Here is a 21,454-nt window from a genome sequence, read left to right as displayed (position 1 = left end):
CTGCTTGGACCTACCTTCTTGGAACCCGGGATCTGTTATTTTAAAATGAAGCCAATGTCTTCCCAACCAGCTAGTACTTCCAAACAATTGAGTTAAAAGGGTGGCCGTTTCTGCTTGTTACTAGGTTCTCTCCTTGACCTAGGGCAGGCTGGAGCTGCTAGTGTAGGGTCCTTAGAAACATCTCAAGAGTTTGAGATGGCCCACTACTGAAAGGGGAGAATGAGAAGGCTAGGCTGATTCCATGACAGGCTTCACATTGGCAGTTCAGGAGATTAGGCCTAAAATCACAGGCTTCAGACAGGTAATCATAGACTGTCCCATCACCTGACCTGAAGCAAAGACAATGGGTCAGCCATTTCTAGCCAGCCCCCACACCCTGATAATGGAGTGTCCTTAGAGACAGAATAAGACAAAGCTCTTCTACTCCAGAATTCCCCAATGAGCTATAAATTGGGCCCATAAACTCACTTCAGGGTCTCTATCTTGGTAATGAGAGACCCCAGTGTGCTGGACTTCTGCAGAATAAAATATTCTCTCTCTCTCTCTCTCTCTCTCTCTGTGTGTGTGTGTGTGTGTGTGTGTGTGTGTGTGTGTGTGTGTGTGTGTGTGTGTAATGAAGCTGATGTGGTTTTGGGAGTTGTGGTATAGTACCTTTATTTTTGGCAGGTCTGTGAGTGTGTGAATGAACTTGCCTTTTAATCTTGGGAATGTCAAGGCTACACCTACCAACGCTTAGGATCCTTCTAGGGCACTGAGCTATTATGTCTATGTGATCACACTGTGGGCACTGTACACTTTCACTTGCATGTGTTGCTCTCTGTGCTGTTTTTGAGGTGCTGTGAAAAGAGCTCTTTTCTAGAGTCATTGTATCTTTAAATCATAAGTCCAGAATTCCCTGGCTGTGAAACTTGACTTCTGTAAAATGGTGGCTAGAAACTAAAAGTGGGGAAGCTATGCTTTTAATCCTAACAGTATGAAAGCTGAAGTGGGTGGATTCTAGTAGGGCTATATTTTGAGTTCTAGGCCAGACTAAGCTATCTGAGACTTGTTGCCAAAGAAAAACAGGAGTGGCTAAAGGTCTTGTCCCCTCGAGCTGGGCTTGAAGATGCAGTGGGTGCCCTGAGTGTCAGCCCTTGCTGGGAAGCACATAGTGGATGTTTGTGGAATGTTGCAATCATTTCAGTGCCAACACATTTTCTATGCAGTTCTGTGTGCTGAGATTTCTCTGGCACCTTTCCAAGCTTTGATTAGTACAAGTAAGGTCCATTTTAGAAGATTTAAAATGTATAACACATGGATTTTGAATGTTAAGATTTCTGTAGCTATGAAATGCCAAAAAGGAAATAGCTGGGAGCTGAAAGTCCCTGCAGGTTAAATTCTGTATCTCGCTTCCTGGGTTTTGGAAAGGTGGTACTAAGCCAATAGATGGTGCCCTTAGGTTAGAGATGAGAAAAACGTTTCCTTGTAAAATTCATGACGTTACCTGGAACGGAATGTAGTACAGATAGCCTTTGACGGTTCTTAACCTATTCTGACCAGAGTGGACTTTGTTCTTGGTTCTGTGGGGTAGATAAAGGTGTCGGTAAAATTCTGAAGTTATTGAATTAATGTTATCTTCTTCTTCTTCTTTTTTTTTTTTTTTAAGCTTTGACATTTTCCTATGAAATCTTTTCGAGTTTGAGTTCAGTACTCAGTCTATCCACAACCAAATAAAAGCCCTTGCCAGGAGTACTTTTAGATCGGTTAAACACAGTGTTCAGTTTTACGTTCTTTGCTTTAAATCCCACTTCAGAGAGACTGAGGTTAACTAATTCCTCTTTCCCTGCTCTTTTCTCAAAATTGGACCAGCTAAAAGCAAAGTGTCTTTGTACTTACAACCTAGCACTTGCTGCTCTTTTACTCTCTGATTTTAGGTCAGATTAAGTGGAAAGTCGTTTCCTGTGTTTCTGAGTAGGTCATAGGTTGAGGATGATGCTACCTCCAGAGATAGGGTCAGTGTCCCATTCTACTGTCACTAGCTGTGCAGCTTTGAGTACGTTCCTTCACCTCTCTGAATATATATTGTTTCCATGTCCAAAAAGAAGCTAGAGATGAGTTAAACAAAAGATTCACAACTGACTTTTTTTTTCATTTTTTTTTCATTTCTATTTTGCACAATACTTATTATTAAAATCAGGTGTGCTTACAATTTGCTAAACCCTTTGCCCTCTTTGTTCTTGAGGGTTCTGAGGGACATGGCAGCTTGGGAAAGACTAGCAAAGCAAACTGACCTGCAGTACAGAAAGTAGTTCTGGAGTGGAGCCCAGAGTACAGGGTACCTGTCCCCAAGTGCTCTGCCTTCTCCTGCTGCAGACAGGTTGTGGTGTCCCTAGCTTGAGACCTGTGACCTCCTAGTCTGGTCCCTGCCTGTGGGTGATCAAGAAGACAGGCACATTTGTAGCAATTCTCACTCTATCTTAGCCCATAAGCGTGGGTTAGGTGGCCCTCTGTTTTAAGGGAACGTTTCTTGACATAACTAGTGACATGTCACCACAACACACTAATAAGAAAACCTGTCACATTTTAAGCCTGGATGCCCCCAGATTTTAAAGCTTTTCCTAGGAAAAATCTGTCAGGTCTGTGAGACCTTACAGTTACAATTATGAGGAAAATCCTGTTCCCTTCAAATGGTGTTTTAAATATTTACTTACAATTATGTATAGAGAAGGATCTGCATTGCTTGTGATACTAGTTTTTTAGTGAAATATGTTGGATGATTGAGAATATATATTTCCAGTATATTAACTGGGAATATATTTCCAATAATTTATTGGGAATTAAAAGTAGACCCTGACATTGAAGTACATTTGTTGATGAAAAGGAAGCATTCTTCCCCTCACGAGGGTTTAGATGTAATACTCAGTGCTTACTCAGGAGTGAAAACATCAAATTAAACTGTTTATGCTGACAAAGGACAAATCTGGATTTCAGCAAGCCATGCAAGATTGTCTGATTGCTTGCCCTGCCGCCTGCCTCTAAAGCTTTTGGCCAAGGCTTATAATGAAATGCATGCATACAATTAAACCTTTTCAAGTCTGTGGCTTAGTCTGTCTGAGCCTGGAGAGGTGCTCCACTGCTCTCTAGTGGCTGAGCGCAGTCCCCTGGCACCGGCATTGCTTTATATTCATAAATCAGCTTTTCACACACTGGCATTGTTGGCCCTCAGTGCAAGCACCAGTATCAGGAGACAAGGCCTTGTAGGCAGGAATGGAGTGAAAAATGACCTCCATCCATAGGTCTGTGGAAAGCACCAGATTTTCTGCAGGAAGAGTGGCCAGTTGACTAACAATGAGCAAGTGTGAGTAAGCGCTCTGTCAGGAAGAGCTGACACTGATGGATTAGAAAGTTCTGCGGCGACTCCTTTATCGCTGCATACATCTTCCACCTTGGCAGACCACAGTGGCAGACAGGTCCTTGGGTGCTTAAAACGGACTGCTCCTTAGCAGAGGCAGCCTTTTTTTCCTGTGAAGATCTGGTAAAATTGATTTGGGGAAAAGCAGTGGGGATCCATTTCTCACTGTCTCTTAGAACTTCTCGACATTGAGAAAAGAAATTTTGAACACCTTGATTCCCATTAAAGCTGCCACTCAGGGACCTGTTGAGAATGAGTATATCAAGTCACTGTTGGAGGACAGGGATCTTGTCCCAGAGTCATTACAATAACTAGTTTTCATTGAGCTCTGACTATGTCCCAGCATTCAGCTTTGTACACAGTGTCTTCCTCAGTCTGCAGGAGTCACTGATCAAACGTGAGCTATTGCCATCTTGACTGTGTGGGGAAAGGAAGCCAGGGAAGCTGCTGCACTGGACATCCCAGTTTTTGAAGCAATGGTACCTTGAGCTCAGAGTGATGTACCCAGAGAGACCAGGGAGTCCAGAACTGTGCCCTACCTGAGTAGCTGTGTGTTTACAGAGTTTGGAAAATTGGCATGTCCCAAGTTGCTTCTGAGTTACCTCTGGACCTAGGTTTAAGTCTTCAGTCTACTTATCAGCTTCTTTGCTGAAAGCAAAGGACAATCACTTGAAACAAGTGGAGTATCAATTCTAGTCTTTAAAATGGGGACGACCCTCTATACATGGCTTCAGGGCAGAGGACCATCAGTAAATATCCCCCTTCCCCTCAGCTTGAGTTTAAGCATGGGTCTTAGAAGAAGCAGATTTCCTCCTACCAAACTCTTAGAACTTGGGTAGGCAGCACATTGTGGAGAAGCATCTTGGTTTTGATTTCTCCAGTTGTCTAGTAACAGTGATTATAGACTTGCCATGTTTGATTTAGTATTTAAGCAAACATTGATATATGAAAAGAAGATGCTACATACCCCCCAGACCAGAACTGCATACAGTCTTAATGCAGCATTTTTAAACATAGAGCAAGTAAGAGGCTGGGAGCTTTCACAAGACATTTCGGAGTTTGTTCTGAATTCTTACAGAAAAAAAACATTTAGGCTGAACCATCGGTTGAGCATCCCAACTCTGAAGTGTGGAACTGGGGATCTTGACTCTGCAGGAGGATCCCACACTGGACCTCATGTGACAGGTTGCAGCGGGAACTGAGATCCCCTTATGTATTGCATAAAATTACCTTCAGGCTATGTGTATAGATTGCATATGAAGCAGATGATTTCATGTTTAGACTTGAGTCCCATCCCAAGATATCTCATTATAATTGTATGTATGCATATTTCCCCAAATCCGAAATTCAAATTATTTTTGATCCCAGTCATTTTGGATAAAGGCTATTCAATTCGCACTAATACTGTTAAGTACCTTCTGAGGTTTCAGAAAATTAAGACTAATTTTGTTTTTGAAAAATGTGGCTGTTGCAATATAAATATTCCTAGAATATATCTAGGTGTCAGTGGTAGACAATAGCAATACATTTAATCATTTAAAACATTAACCAAAGTTCAAATAGGTTTTCTGAATTTTTAAGTAAAGCTAAAGTCATAAAGCAATACAGATTGTATTCACATGTGTGGTAATTAGGCTCACTGTGAGAATTAGCTCAATTCTAGACTAATCTTGACTTCAGCATTTGTCTTTCCTGTGTAAGAGGCAAGTTGTAGAAGGGAGAAAGGCCTGTGGCTCTCAGGAGGACAGTGTAGCTCATTGGCACTGTGCTCGCCTGGCATGTGTGAGGCCCTAGGTCCCATGCCCAGTACCACAGTTACAAACAAAAGAAAAAAAGAAAAGTGGAGGTGGAGACAGGAAGGAGGGTGATAATATTGAGGCAGGAGGATCATTCTTCCATGTCAGTCTAGGCTATGGAGAAAGACTGTTCAAACCAAACACCCCCCCAACCCCCAAAAACAAAACAAACAAATTTTGGCTTCAAAATTATTGTTGTGCTGCAAGCATGAGCCATGAGATTGGATCAGGTCCTTATCCCCGAGTGTCAACCTCCTGTGTTTAAGAAGTGCGACCAGTACAGTGTACCACGTCTAAAGAACCACAGAGCCAGTGGATGTCAGCGTGCCCTGGAGTTCCTCATGACCATGTGTCTGTTGCTGCTGTTTGTTTACCAGAGTCTGCTTCTAGATGAGTGCTGTGCTCTAGACTTCATTAATGGCTGGCTTTTCTGAGTCAGTCAGTCCTGAAGAAGGTCTCCTTAGGACCAGGTAAAGAGAGACAGATAAACCTATGGTGACTAACTGCTACCTCTTCTTGGTCCTCTTGACTCACACATGACCTGTGAGGATTTCAGAGACGCTTGCTGCTGCTAATGCTAGATGTAGTGGCAGCAAAGTCTTCGTCGTTTGTTGGTTTTGTTTCTTCTTTCATGATGTTAGAGTTTCTCTAGGTTTATACAAACTTAAAGTGCAGGCAATGTGTGATTTTTGAAGAGAAAATGTAAAGTACAAGTAAACAGAATAGAAATAGTCATTCAGAAATAGGCGGCTATTTTGACTCATGGGCTTGCAGCCTTGTGTCATTTGTATTATGGAAGCACATGTACCAATACTACTGTAGAAGATGTTCTCTCTCCCGAAGGTTCTCTGTGGACCCTTTTTATTGCAAATGAAAATACTTCTGTTTTAACATGTTTAATTGATTTGTGCATATACTATTGTGTTATTTATTTCTCTTACTCTTGCTTATTAGAACTTTAGATTTCTCTAGGTTTTTGCTTTATTGCTGCTGTTTGCTGATCTAAACAGTAACCCCTCTTTGTATATGACTTTGTTTCTTAGAGCAACTCCCTTGCAGGAGGGCTTGGTGGGGACACACAACTTCTGATTTCCAAATTACCGACAGAAAAGTTTTGTCCCCTTTTGCCTCTTCCAATGATTTAGTGCCCATTGTACCACATTTTTGTTGGTACTAGTTGTTATTTCTTTTTAATCTTTGTTAATTTAAAAGGCAGACAATGGCTGCTTTATTTTAGTTTGCTTTTCTTTGACTACTAATGAAGTGTTTCTAACTGTGTATCTCTGTCTTCTCAGCTTATAAACTGCTGTATCTTTGGAAATGATGCTTTTGTGTGAGCATTTTCTATTATTAATATTCTGTACTTTACACATTTTTCTTGTCTCAATACTTACAATTTACATTACAGCATTTTTTTTTTTAAGCCAGTGACTTTGGACTTATAGGAACAGATATTTCATTTAAAATCTTCAGTGAAGCTGTGACCTTTGGGTGGGACAGTGATAGGGTTGACTCTTCCCAGGACTTTGCAGGGTGTCATTTGCAGGAAGAGTCTTTTAATGAGCATCTTGCTAGGGCAGCCAAGGCCAGGCAGTGCCCACCTGAGTGGCTGCCATGGATTAAGAGTACATAGAGCACAGTTCCTGGCCCTGCTAGTTCCAGCTCCCTGGGATGTAGATTTTCTCCTATGTCTGTCTTTCCACAGCCTGTCTCCTCAGTGTGTTAGGTATCGAGACTCAATGAGGGTTGGACACGAAGGAGGACAGTGGGCCTGGGGGATAAGGTCGAGAGTGACTATGTATGGAACCATTCCAGGGCTTGCACAAAGTCATCTCTCTAAATGCCCATCACTGAATTGTTTCTTGCTTTTCTGTTTTAAAGAGCTTTGTTCTGGAAACAGCAGTGGCTACTCAGTCACTGTGGGTGATCTGAAACAGGCAAACTTGTGGAGGTTGCTAAGGAGCAACTACATGGGAGCTCCTGATGAGGTGGAGAGCTTCACTAGTAGAATGCAGAAGCCTGGAAGGTCCCCGCTCCTGTGGCAGTGGGAGGCTTGGCTATAGTAAGACAGGAATTGGATGGAGTTTTGTTGCTTCAAGACTTCTTTTTGAACATTGAACTTGGGTTATATCTAATTGCCTTTATTCATCCTGGTGTGGTGAATTAGGCACCTGGCAGTAAATGGTATTTTACACCTCATAAGATGTTGGTTGCTATCGTCACTCCTTAGGACCAGTTCACTCCTGGCCACTAAGGTAGCAGCTGAGATGGAATTCTGCCCTGTGCAGAATTTGGGCAGGAGTTCTGCCCTGCGTGAGATGGTTACCATTGCAGTGAGTTTCTATAAGAACTAAATGACAGGCAGTACCTGCAGCACATTGTTGCTCACCATTTAGGTCCTATTTGCTTCCTCCTGGGATGCTCTCCTTTCTGCTAGGGTGAGAGTTCGTAAAGCACTGTCCATGTGTGTGTTGTCTTCACAGGGCTAGCTCAACGTATGGGAAGCAGGTGTCATTAGCATCTGGCTCCTTAACTGCACACACTGTGTGTAAGGCACAGTCCCCTGTATCCCCTCCCTTTCTGTACATTCCTTCCGTAAGGGAAACCACATAGTTTGGAACTCAGAGGTTTTAGAATAGAAAATAGTGCAAATGGTCCTTCAAAAGAATTTGCCCTGGCTTTGTGTAGGTAATTCCTGGCCAGGTGACTAGAAGCTGAAGCAGTGAATGACTTGGGCGTCTATCAATGGCATATGGGGAAAGTGAGATGTGTTGTTTGAACATTTGTAGGTCACATGATGGCTGTGTCTGAGGATTTGTTGTACCTGGTTTTGGGCTAGAACCAAGATCTGGGAGCTTCAATAAGCATTAACAATATTGTTTTGTTTTGTTTTTTGATTGACAGTTCCTGTTTTCTTGTGCCTCTCATTGCATTGCCTTGAAGTTCTGTGATGATTTTACTCTGCCCTCTTGTGGCTTTGCCAGTTGCACTCCTAGGTGAATCGTTACCCAAACTTTCTGTGTAGCAGATGTGTGCAGCCAAAGACCTGTTCCCGGGACTGACACTTCCTAGAGCATTTCTATGGTGTCGTGCAAAGGGGGCGCCAGAGCCCTCTCCTGAAACTGGGGGTAGGAGCTAATTGCAAATGATGTAGAAATTCTCTCGAGATTGAATATTTCTTTTTACATCTCTTTTGGAACTTATTTGTCTTTGACTTCAGAGGGAGCGGAATCAAGCATAGTTCAGGAGGCTCTTTCTAGAGAGCGTTTCCTACTGTGTGTGCCAAAGATGGAAATACCTTGTTCACGTCCTTCCTGTAGTCACCTACCACCTCCACACTGTGGAGTGCACCCCAGCCCCCACACACAGTGGATCCTCACTGAACCAGTAGTTGGGGGTTCTGGCGTAGTTTTTCGACTCACAGAAATTATGTCTGGAGTGTTACTGCCAAGCAGGAAACAGCTTCTGATCAAGGAGGAATTGTTTGGTTGGGCAGGAACTGTTGTGTTTCATTAAAATATTGAATGAAACTGAACAGAAGCATTTACATGCCTAGGAGAGGGAATAAGTAGAAGTACTTACATGAGAGTGCCAGGAAAGAAGGACCAGAAGACACAAAATTGGCTGGCAATTTTTTTTTTCCGAGGAAAAATTGCCTTTAAGCTAAGCTTGGTTTGTTTCTTTAACAATAATTCTTTTCCATTCTCTACAAAGTTGTTAGCTCTTGGGTAAATACCCTGTCTTTTTGTATCCTTTTTAAATGTGGATTTGGAGCCTGTTAGTCCATTTACCCTTGGGCTCTTCCTCAAGATAGATAATCTTGGACACATCGGAAGGCAAGCCTGCCTTTGGCCACTCTGCAGGAACATTTTGTATCTAGAAGAATTCTTTTCAGAGGTTTCCTCATTTGCAATTTTCTTGTTTCCTCCTGACAGCTGTCCTTTGTTTTCCACATAAAACCAGCCTGGCTTTTCTTAGTGAGACCTAGAGAATTTAGGTTTCTACTTGTGCCTTGAAGCAGAAGCAGAGTTTTTTTGTTTTTGTTTTTGTATTTGTTGTTTTGTTTTGTTTTTCCTTTGACTCCTGAATCTCCTGGTGAGCTGGGAACTATTGAAACCATTGGTGGGATGTGACCCTCTTTCCACATTTTTCAAGGACATGTTTATTTTGAAATCAGAGGCTTGATGTGGTGAGCCTGCCTCTGCATATGCCGGGGTGTTTTGGAATACACCAATTCTATATATGTTTAATGTCTGTCTCTTTTCCAAAGAGCTTTTAATGTTCCTTTAGACCAAGTTAGGGTTTTGTTTTTAACCCCAAAGAGAAGAAATGCAAGAGGGGGAAATGGGGTTGCCTTTGCTCCCAGAACCTAAATGAATAGTCATTGCTTATGATGCCGGTCTCCATTTGACGTTTCCCACTGCTTTGGATGTGATGTATCCGGTACTGTGAAGGTAATGATCCCCAACCACAGCAATATTCTCTAACAGGAGTATCTGTCATATTCATCGGGATTACCATGTTCATTGATTTGTGTCTGTAAATCTGCCGTTTCTACCCTTTAAATTTGATCTATAATTGGACCTCCTTAAATGGTTCAGATAAGGTAGTCTGTATTTCCTCAGTGCAGTATTGCTGTCAGCTTCTCCTTTTTCATTATACATTCAGCAGACTTGATAAAATCAGCAGGACACCTCATTTGAAACTGTTTAATCGCCGCCTTTTTCCTTTGCTAAACCATTGAGGTGGTCAAGCGATGTACACAAATCATTTTAAATAGAAAATATGGTTTTCTCTGTGACCCAGCTAAATAGATAGTGTTATGCAAAACAAGTTAAAAAGTAATAAATGCCAAAAAATCTTCTAATTGGAGTAAAAAATTGTGGGCAGCTGTATCCTCTCTCCAAAAGTAGAGTACCCTGAAATAATGCCAGAGCTCTGTACAGATAGATGACAATTTCCTAAAGATTCTCTGGGTTCTGAACAAAGCAAGTTTAAATTTTCAAATAATGCTGAGCTGCCTTTGTGTCCACTCAGGCCAGGCTTATTTGTAATGCCTTCACGGCCAACCTTGGTAGGGATAAATTTGCTCCGTTATCTGCACAGTATAACCTTTCAGACATTTGCTATTGTTGTAATAAATTTTTGTATCTTTGTCATTTTGTCTACTCAGCTCTTACTCTTCAAAGTACAAACTAAAAATAATGGCTCCAAATAAATCCCACAGAATGCAGTGTTTCACAGTTGTAGCTGGGTAACCTGGTGGCACAGCACAAAGTCCCATTACCATTGCTGGTGCCGTATCTTCCTCCCTGCCTACGCGCCAAGGTGACTCTACCAGGGCCAGCTCATTAAAACATTGTCTTCTTAACGGGTTTTGTATTTAGCACTGTGTCCAGCAGCTTGCCAAGGCAAGTGGGGAACGCGAGCTTCCCCACACAGGATAAAGGAAGTTACTGGGCACTTACCTCTTGGAAAAACACAAATTCTCCATGACCTCAATTTTAAGCTTCAGCATTTCACTGCGACTATGCAGGACTGGCCCTGCCAGTGATGGGAGGGCCAATTGCAGGATTAGCTGACCCAGTAGTAAGTGACTCCAGACTTTAGAAGAATATTGGGGTTTGCTTGGATGTGGCCTCTAGACTTGACACCTAACACTACACTTGAATGTGACACTGGGCGTGTTTGACTGTTTTTGCTGTCCCAAGGTAAACTCAAGATGAAGAAGCTGAGTGTTGGTAAAATACTCTAAAAGTGCATCTTTTTCTTACAGGTTCTGGCTCCTTGGCAGCAATGGCTGTGTTTGAAGATAAGTTTAGGCCAGATATGGAGGTATGTAAGCTCCTGAAGTTTCCTTCTTTTTGATATTTTCCCACTTGTATGTCAAGCATTTACAAATTGATTCCTCCTCCAGAGCTTGCACAGCACTGTCATTTTGTGGACTGTTTTTGGCACAGGTTTGTTGAGGAGACCTGCTTCTTGGGGAAAACATCCTTTGTGGTGGCCCTGTTGTGTTCTCCCTCAGGCTTGAGGAGCCAGTGCTGTTCGACTTTGCTCTGCTCTGGGCTCTTACAGGCTTCTTGCAGTGTAGAATATTTTCCTGTGTACTGAGATTTCTGTGTCAGGGTACCAGAACAACCTGTTTTTCTGTTCTCTCACTAAAAATAGAGCAACTGTGTATGTCTTTCATGTCACACAGACCTGACCTAAAAATGGGTCACTTTTTAAAATCTCTGTGGACTTTCCAGTCTCTGGCAGAAGTTGGGACAAAATTGTGCTCTTTTTCAGGGTGTGGGTCTAATGTACCAAATATATTTGTAAGGGATTGTTTCATTATATTTCCTTTGGTATTAGAAGAGATAGAATCTTATGAAAGACATTTGGCCTGCCTACTTTAATGATACATGCATTCACCATGAAAGCCTCCCAAAAGAAATCCCTCTTGTTGCTTCCAAAGGTGTGGTCAATGGGCTGGGTGTCTGTGGTACCAATGTTACCCACCCCACTCCTGCCCCATTCCCAGCTGCACTCTCTCTGCACTTTCTCTGAACCAGTGCTGAGCAGGGTCCTGAGGTCAGTCCTCACTGTTCCTACTTGATGTCTGCATCGCTAAGTTTTTGATAGGGAGTGTCAACTCTTTCCATAAGTAAACAGTCTAGGAGTGTTTTTACCTCATTTTTTCTGTCCTTTCGAAGTTTGAAAGTGTTTTCTTTAGAATCCCAAGGACAGACATTGGTGAGAATTAACTTTTTGACAATGTTTTGTGTCTGATCTTCTTTGAGGGAAGATGGCATATTAAAAATATTTTATTCTTCATTCTGTCATTGTCATTGGAGCAGTAAATGTCATGGAGTTCCAAAGTTCTCTTTGCCCTTTAGGTTTGGGCCAATTTCTATGAGAGAGAACATGGGCTTACTGTAGTACTGATCAGCTAGGACAGGTATCTCCTGTGCCCTTGCAACATGAGGATAATACACACGTGATGTGTTCTGTGAGCTCTACTTCTTCCTTTTCTCTTAGTTACAGGAATTAAAACATACAGAATCTAGGTAGATATTTTCTATTAAAAATGATACCATCTGAACTCCAATTAAGAAGAATAAACAGGGCCAAGTGTAAAACTGTAAATGAAATTAGAATTTTGTTCTCATTTCTCAGTGTGAAAATTTATTCCTCTATCAGCATTATTTTTTGTTTGGTGTACTTAAATACATAGAGAAAAAATTATGTATTCTAGGTCACTTAAGGAAAGGAACCAAAACCAAGGCCTCTAGTTTTCTACAGAAAAAAGGCTTAATGTCAAGCACCTCTTTAAACCACATTAATCTTTTCAGACTTTCTTGGAAGTTTTGTCTTTTCCAACTAATTAGACTCTCCATATGTTGAAGAAAACTGAGAATTGCACAAAGAGTTAAAGTCTGAGGCATATTAAAAGTGACTTGATTTTCCACTAAAGTAATTTTTATACTGTGTCAAGTCTGAACTCTTAAATAGTTCAAAGGTGGATGTGATTTGGAGAGAAGAGGGAAATATCAGCCTCCCTTCAGTAAAACTTGGGATTTTTATCATTCTGAAGAGAGCATTTCTTAGATTTAGTATGCCTGTATTTGAAACATTTAATGTTCTTCTACATTACCTGGGAGACCCCAAGACAGGCTGAAATAATTCCCATTGTATAAATTTATAATTTTAGGTTGAAATTTAACACTGCCAATTAGTGAAAAATCACTATAAAGCCCAAATGATAGTCTCAACAACTGCTAGTAGATAATACTGTAAAAGCTTGCATTCATGTTAATAGATACTTAAAAAAATATATCTTGATTTGGGAGTGTGGCTTAGTAGTAGAGTACTTGCCTATTGTGAGGTCCCGAGCCTGACCCTTAATTACCCCACAATACACACAGGTGATTTTTTTTTTTTAAATTAATTTATTTTTTTCCACTCCTGATTTTTTTCCCCTCCCAGTCCACCCCTGACTGTTCTACATCCCATGCCACCTCCCCCGGTCTCCACAAGGATGTCCCCACCCCACCAGACATGTGACATTATTTTAAGTATGTCAATTCAACAAAAACATTTCATGTGGTCCTTTTTAAAATGTACTCTAAGAAGTTTTGCTAGGCAGTCTTGGTTCATGCCTTTAATCCTAACACTTGGGAGGTAGAGGCAGGTGGATCTACAGAGTGAGTTCCAGGATAGCCAGGACTACACAGAGAAACCTGTATCAGAAAACAAAACATAAAAATCAAGAAGAAAAGTGTACTGGGGAGACTTCATCCAGTCTTGGGTGCCATTCGTGGACTGTGCTGTTCTGCCTTGTCCATGTACCAGCTAGGCTATTGCTTTACTCTGAACTGTTCTCTTACAGTAACTTGATGTAGTTTACACATCATAGGATGCACAGGAGTAGAGTTACAGTCAGTGAGCCTTAGCATTGTAATCACAGTAACTGTCATGAATCAAAACGTCGAAGTTTCTTTGCCTCCAGTGTCCCTTTTCAGTCAGCTGTCTCTTGTGCTTTTCCAGGGCCTCTTATTTTGTCTTAGATTTACTTTCTAGATGTAGTTATATAGTTAGTATCATGAAATCCTGGACATTATGTGCTTGTTTTAATATTCTCTAAGACACTAGAAAGTGAGTGCACGTTGTTTATAAATGTAAAGCCTAACATAAGCCCCGGGTGAACATTGAGTCTTGGGAACAGTAGAATACTGGGGACAGAGGTCACTTCAGCTCTTCTTTTCTGTAAAATATTCTTACTTTATGTTGACTTCTGATTGCTTTTGTCCACCAATGGCCGGCAGGGATTTCTTATTAATGTATGTCTCTGTGCTTTATCTTAACCTCTTCTACATGTTTGGTGGCTGTTTTTAAGGGCATCTTTCCTACTTGCCAAGGAGTGGGAGCACCTTGAGTGCAAGAGGTCATGAGACAGTCTCTGTTCTTCAGCTTCCAGCTTTCAGTACTTGCTTGTCAAGGCAGGAGGACCATGAGCTAAAGCTGAGTCTGAGTCATCAAAAACCACCTGACGGCCCAAAGGGACTTTCTTCCCTTTCTGTCTGGAAAGTTCAGAACGTACTTTTGAGACAACAGGAAGATAGCCCGTACAGTTCTCTACAGTGCTAGAGACATCCCATTAGTACCCAGGGGCAGAACATGGGGCACAGGGCGAGCAAGTTCTCATTGAGAAGGAACAGTCCACAGAAGCTGCTGTCAGCCCAGCACCCTGAGATGGGCCCCTGCTGTGAGATGGGCCTCTGCTATTGTAGGTCACCTGAGCCTTGGGCTTGCCTCCAGTGAAAGCCCTTAGTTCAGAGTTTCAGAGGAACAAGCAGCTAGCTGATGAATATAGGACACATTAAAAGACACAAAAAACCTCAGCTAGTTGGTACCCGAGTGTTGCTTGGAGCAGTCTCATAATTTAAATTTTCCTGTTTTTCTCCCTTGCTGTTAACCTGAAGGACTGAGGGTTGGGACTACCTTTATTCATTCTTTTTTCTTACATGTGTCATAGGATTGGCACCCAATGGAGGTTTAGCCGAGACAGGGTCCCAGTTTGTAGTCCAAGTTGGTCTTAGACACTTGATCTTTTTCTGCCTTCTTTATTTGGTGCTGGGATTACAGGTGTTTGGCACACACGTAGTCAGTCGGTATTTGTGGACAGGTAGATTCAGATGGGCCAAAAGCAACTACCGAGTTGTGCTCAGGGTCATCCCCTGTCGAAGCAGCCTATAGACTTTACCTTTGTGATCATAGTGTTCAATTGTGTCAGAAAGGAAAAATTTATCAAGGTAGATTTTTTTTAAACTGGTGATAAGTACATTATTATTATTGTTGTTGTTATTTATTACTTAGCAAAAAGAGCTCATTTAGGCGTTGTTTTAGAATAGTGGGTTTTAAATGTGAAGGGTGACATGATGCCAAGGTCAGTAATTTGAGAAGTGTTTAGACGGTGGGAAGCTGCATGTTGCCATGCCTTCTGATTCTTTCCTCTGCTGTCAAGGCTTATGTGAGACACCCGACAGTGATTGTTATCCACAGGGTAGCTGGATGGGGACTCCACTGTTACTCAGACTGTGGCTTTTCAGATCATTTTCCATTCAATTGTAAGGAATGTGACTAGAGCACCTGGAAATGCTATGTTAGTCCAGAAGTGCAGACTTTGCCTTGGGGTGAGAAAGAATGAAGCTCTTGGACGGCTAACTTAGGTCACCTCTCCTTCTAGTCCCTTTCTCTATAAGAAGGAACATTTTCATTTGGCCTGGTGAGAAATTTCAACTCTTGAAGATTACAATTCATTAAAATGGGTAGAAGATTAATATTTAGTCTGTCAAGATCAATACTGTCCCCTCTTTGCACTAATTGTCAGAATACTGTGCGAGGGCCGCCGAAGGCTAGTGGTGTGCGGCAGGACCCTGACATCACAGGGAGCGGATTCAAAGGCAAACTGTCCTGCACCCTCTGGTATCGACTTGCAAATTAGCATCTGGAATCTAATTAAACAAGCTTAATGAAAGCAGCAGCTGAATGCTGCTGGAGAAGACAGTCAGCTCCCCCTCTCTGATACGTATTCTGTACCATTGGAGCTGGTCACCAAACACATTGTGAGCACAGTTAAAAAATTAGCATTTATTTGAAGAATAGAAACTGTTTTCATTCTGTTATGCGTTTGGCATGCTCTGACGTCCCATGAGAGCCATGCCACAGCAGATAGTGCACAATATTTATAAATCTATGACAGGCAATAATAGCAACTTGAAAAATTCTTTTGCTAGAATCTCAAGTTGAGAGCTGCCAAAAGCTGAGAGGATCAGATCTGCAGTGGCAGCTGCTGTGCCCTACAGTTAGAATTCTAGACTTTGAAGATGCTCAACTTAAAGCAACGAAGACTGCAGGCTTAGCCAATTTTTGCAGGTTTCTAGAGCTCTGGCTCTCTGCCTTTTGAAGATGACTTGCTGAAGCTTCTACCACTGCCTGAGGCATGCTAACACCAGCAGGATCTTTCCCCCAGTCTTAGTGTGGCTTCAGCTTTAAGTAGCACATGCTTTGTCAGTGCTCACTGTGATGGCCCTTTTTGTGGTTGCAGTCCCGAGTGATGAGCTCTTACCCTGTACCCTTCAGAGGGAAAGTAGGAAGATAGATGGTGACGCATACAAGTGCCACTTCAGCCGTCTGATTTATGGAGTCATATTTCATTTCTCGACCAGTGCTGGCCTCTAGAGAAGCCCTTGCAGATTGCTAAAGATGTGAGCAGCTATCGCCCTAAAGGTTTGTGGTTATCTCACAAATATGATGCCAAACACCTAGCTCCTGAAGAAACAGGATTAATCTGTCATTGTGGGCAGCTATAGATCCATTTAAATAATGGAAGACTTGATATCAATATGCTGCTCTGACAGCAAATCTTAAAAGTGATTGTGTGTGTGTTTATTTAAGTAACAGAAGCAAAGCTGCAGACTTCATATCTGCTGTGCAGAAGGACAGTAGTGTCAGAAATCTGCATTATTTTGATTTTAAAAAAATCTGTTGTGTTTATCACAAAGGATGGTCCCAGAGGGAAATGAATGTGGTAAAGGGGAATGGGGCTTAGGTGCTGGAGGATTGCTGCTACAGTATGGGTCTGGATGCAGGTCTGCAAGCCAAGTTTCACAAACCTCCCTGCAGTTTGCTGAGAGGAATAGATGCAGGCAGTAAGACACCTTCTATGGCTTTCTAAAACATGGTGAGTGTCTTCTGGTTAGTAGTAGGTTGAAAATGTCACATAACGACCACTAAGAGGATCTCACACCTAGGCTTAGTGGTTTATGGCATAGAGCGGTGAGAGTCTTCCTTTCCATCAGAAAGCTCACCGTCTACGAGAGACCTGTGTGGTAGATATGAGTACAGCATACGTCTGTGTGTCATGGAAATGTTGCTTTTTGGGAAAGGATAGTGAATGGAGTGACTGTAGTTTCAGATATTTACTGGAGTCAGTGTTTTGTTATCCACACTTTGAAGGAATGAAAACCAGGCTGTAGGAAGATCAGTAACCTATGTGAGGTTACACAGATGGTCAGCAATGAGGTCAGAATTTGAACTTTTACCAGTCTGACTTTGGAGTTCTTTCGCTGAAACCAACTACTGTTTTTTGTCTCTTTGCTCAGTGTGTAATTCTCTGACAATAGAGTGGAAGGTATGTTACTCGTGGGGCAGGTCCTGTGAAGACAGCAGAATGCCAAGCATATGTCAGAAGGGGCCCACAAATATCAGCTTACTTGTCTGATGAGCTCAGCCACAGGAGAGAGACCTGAGCAGGAGAGAGGAGAGGAGGGGCAGGGGAAGGAGGGGTAATACATTTGGCTATGCTTTCTTCTCTTTGTTCTCTTTGTTTGATTGGTTTTTGTCTTTTTTTTTTTTTTGTCTTTTTTTTTTTTTGGACTGGGTTTCTCTGTGAAGAAACCTTGCATGTCCTGAAATGTACTCTATAGACCAGGCTAACCTCAAACTCAAGAGATCTGCCTGCCTCTGCCTCCCAAATGCCTGGGAGTAAAGGCTTGCACCACCTCTGCCCTGCTTCTTTTCTTAGATTGTAAAACTTTTTGATTTTTTCCCCCTTATTTTCATCTTTACGTGTTCCCCATTCTAAATATTCGATGGTTTTTCTCCCCCAAAGTTTTCTGATGGTATTTATTCACGAGAGTTGTTTTCTCTAGATGGCTGATGCATAGATGACATAATCCTCCTCAGATTTAGTGATGATACTAAGAGCTCTTTAAATGCTGGTGAGTGGCATTTGTCCATTTGAGGCAAGTCACAAATAACTGGAACAGGGGGAAAAAAAGCAAAGCAAGACTATTGCATTTGAATAATGAGGTGCTCTCTCTTCCCCAACTGCCAAAACTTTTTAATCTTCGTCAACAATTGTTCTGTCCGCCATCCTATTTAGGTCGCATCTGTGGACTCTGAGCTCAGGACCCTGACAAGCAGCATATGAATTCTGTATTCATTAGTGATCTTGATCCTAATGCCTCTGTCCCTGCCACAGGGGCTCAGGTGTGGAAGCTGCTGGTTCATTCTCCCAGCTGACACCAAGAGGTTTAATGACTCTATAGGAAGGTGACCACTAACTGGGAGGTTTGCTGGCAGAATCCACACCACAGAGAGTGGTGATCAAGGAGGACTATGGGTGTTTAGCAGAGCACCTTCCTGTGCAGCTTGAACCCCATTGACATCAAACACAGTTTTAAGTAAATGCAATTTTTTAAAAAGGCCTGACCTTTAACAAATAGTAGAAATAGTGTCAGCTTAGTGAGCTTCACTTGACTTAGTTTTTCAGATTTCAATTTTTAAGCTCATATTTATGTGGTAGCTATATCAGTTTAAATATCTTATGTCTAGAGGAAAATGTGCAGTTTAAACCAAGATTCTTTCAGTGCTGGCCCTTTTGTTTATTGTGATCTTTTGCTTTTAAAAATTATTAGAGTGTAGTTAGGTAGTGGTGGCACATGCCTTTAATACCAGCAGAAGTAGGTAGATATCTGAGTTCGAGGCCAGCGTGGTCTACATACCAGGATAGTCAGGGCCACACAGAGAAACCCTGATTCAACAACAACAGCAGCAGCAGCAGCAACAATAACACCCCAAAACTAGAGCATGGATTTATTGACTAACTTGTGACATGTCATTAAGTATTTTGACCTTTTTTTAGGTCACCGTGTTCTAGACAAGTTATTATTTAGTGACAGTTTCATTGATATACGTAATTCACACCCATGTAGTTTGCCTGTGTATAAGTCAGCAGCTTGTACTGTGTTAATAAGAGTTGTATAGCTAGCACTACATTCAGGTTTATAGTATTTTCAAACTTTCTCTGATTCAAAAGACCAACATTGTGTCTTTGCCTATTTCCTGCCAAGCCACATGTTCTGGATTTGGATGTCACTGTATGTGTTGGTCATGTGTGTGCTGTGCTCTGTGTGTGTGTGTGTGTGTGTGTGTGTGTGTGTGTGTGTGTGTGTGTGTGTGTGTGTGTCCTTATTTTAATAATGTTTCATTCATGTTGTGGCAGGTATCAGCACTTTATTGTTTTACTGGTGGGGTGGTCCGTTATATGGACATAGCATACTTTGTATATCCATTAGTTGATGAACATTTGGATTATTTCTACTGTTTGGCTACTCTACTGTGAACCTCTCTTGTACATTTGTGGAGCGGGACTAACCTTTCATGGGTGCTGCCAGCTCTTTCCGTAATTTCTGAGTGGGTAGCAGCATAGGAAGGTTGTGATTGCTTTGCATCCTTACCAGTGCTTGCCACCTCGCATTTTGAGTACAGTTATCCAGGTAAGGGCGAATGGAATCTCCCTTCAACTTTAATGACTCCCTTATTAAGAACAAGTGTGACTATGGACATGTGCAGATTGAACAGTTTAATATTGGACAGGATTATGAACTCTGGTTTGGAGCATTGATGGGGCTGATTGTGTATTTCTTTGAATAGTGAAAGATCCTTTCAAGGCTCTTTTGAAGGTTGTTTCTGTGATCCCCTCCCCCCCTTTTGATCATAATTCCTACTTACTGGTTTTCCTTAAGACCAGAAGCATTAGATATAGTAAAATTGTGCCTTTATGCTAGATAAAGAAAATACATTAATTTCTTTAGTACTACTGTTTTCTCTGGTTTTAAAACTTAAGGTTTAGGAAGTGTCAGAACCCCCAAGATACACTCCCATAAGCCCTGCATAGAATTATTTATAGTGCTGCTTTCCAGTGGAATTGATTAGTGAAGCTTAGCAATAAATAGATACTGAAATCGGCATTTACGGGTTAGTAGGCAGTTTGAGGGAATTCCCCGCCAACTCTTGATGGATGATAATGGGAAGCACTTGATGGCATGCTACCTGCCAGCTCAGATGTATAGTCAACATTTTTAGAAATCGTGATGGCGGAGTTGGAGTTAGGGGAAAGAGTTAGGGCTAAGGTCAGAGAAAGGAGGGATTATGGTCGACACTGTAGAGTGGGAAGACTCTAAAGTGGGAGGCATGTCAAATTCGTTCTCTCTTTTAAAGTGAGTTTGATGCAAGGCTCTGGGTTCTATCTTCAGCATTGGGGGAAGGAAAAAAAGAATAATCTTTGAAAACAACACCAAAATGGGCTGGCAAGATGGCTCTTGCAAAAGCACTTGTCATGAAAGCCTGGGGACATGAGTTTCATCTCTGGGACCCATGATGGAAGGAGAGAAATTAATCTCTTTAGTTGTCTTCTGACCCCCTCTCCCCCCACATATACATTATGGTATGTGGGTGCTCAGAGGTCCCCGACCCCAAACACAGCAATCATAAGTAGAACTGACGTTTCCTAAAACGTGAGTGTGTTCTTTTGAAGTGGAACCCAGCGCAGCCTACCCTGGAATGGCAGAAAGGGACATCCTGCATTAAGGCACCTCTTCCCGGTTTTCCCCGTTCAGAGCAGTGTTCTTATGGAACCTTAGAGGGCAAAGTTTTCTTTGGTATTGTATCCGATGCTTGAGGAGGAGGACTTTGCCTACTTGCATACAGCATTTGGATTTGACAAGATACTGCTTTTTTCTCCCCTTGGTTCTTTGGGATTCCAGAGCCTTCCTGACTTAGATGTGGATGCTTAGATGTCCATTCCTCTGGCAAGTCCCTGTCTTCTCAGCTCTCCCCAGAATGCCAGTTTACTGTTAGTGGGTGCTTTTCATTTCTACCCTTATTACATTCGACTTTCAGTAAAAGTTGAAAGTCAGATAGTTGGGATATGGGATTGTGAAGGATTACATTTGTCCTGCCTGTTCTGTTTAATCTTGGGAAGCAAAGGAAAAGCTAAGAGGGAAAAGTCAGTATTCCCAAATCCCCTTTGTGGGGGAGGGGTTCTTCTTGGACCAGATTTCTGGAACTCAAGATTTAATAAATCTTAGGAAAGTGACTCTGTAAATCCTAAGGGCATTTTATTTCCGATTTTTTGAGGAATAATTAGAGGATGTTTACAAATAGTGACCTGGCAAATGCATTGACTTTAATTCTTTTAAAGAGTTTTTCTGCTAAATCTGTGCTGAGTTTCACACTGTTACAGAACCAGTATGTGACCACTCAGCATTCTTGCTGGTGCCAGCTGAGTGCAGCGCACGCACATGGTGCTGGGCCAGGAGTGCTGCTGGAAGAGGCCATCCGAAGTATAGCGGAGACTTCCTGTGCAGCCATTAGCAAAGCAGATGTAAAGAGGAACTCTCCTACACCCCAGTCGATAGGTAATTATTTGTGATGC

General features: G+C 42.0%; 1 protein-coding gene across 1 annotated transcript in view; it reads left to right on the top strand.

Annotated features, from left to right (window-relative positions):
* Psmb7 (proteasome 20S subunit beta 7) overlaps positions 1-21,454 on the top strand; it is a 58,475-nt gene that overhangs the window by 18,576 nt on the left and 18,445 nt on the right. Inside the window, exon 6 of the mRNA XM_032903228.1 lies at positions 10,964-11,022. Within this exon, the coding sequence (XP_032759119.1) occupies positions 10,964-11,022 (59 nt within the window). The remainder of the gene's footprint in view (positions 1-10,963; positions 11,023-21,454) is intronic.

This window comes from Rattus rattus, chromosome 5, assembly GCF_011064425.1.
Source record: "Rattus rattus isolate New Zealand chromosome 5, Rrattus_CSIRO_v1, whole genome shotgun sequence".
NCBI lineage: Eukaryota > Metazoa > Chordata > Mammalia > Rodentia > Muridae > Rattus > Rattus rattus.
This window is presented reverse-complemented; position numbering and strand designations above follow the sequence as displayed.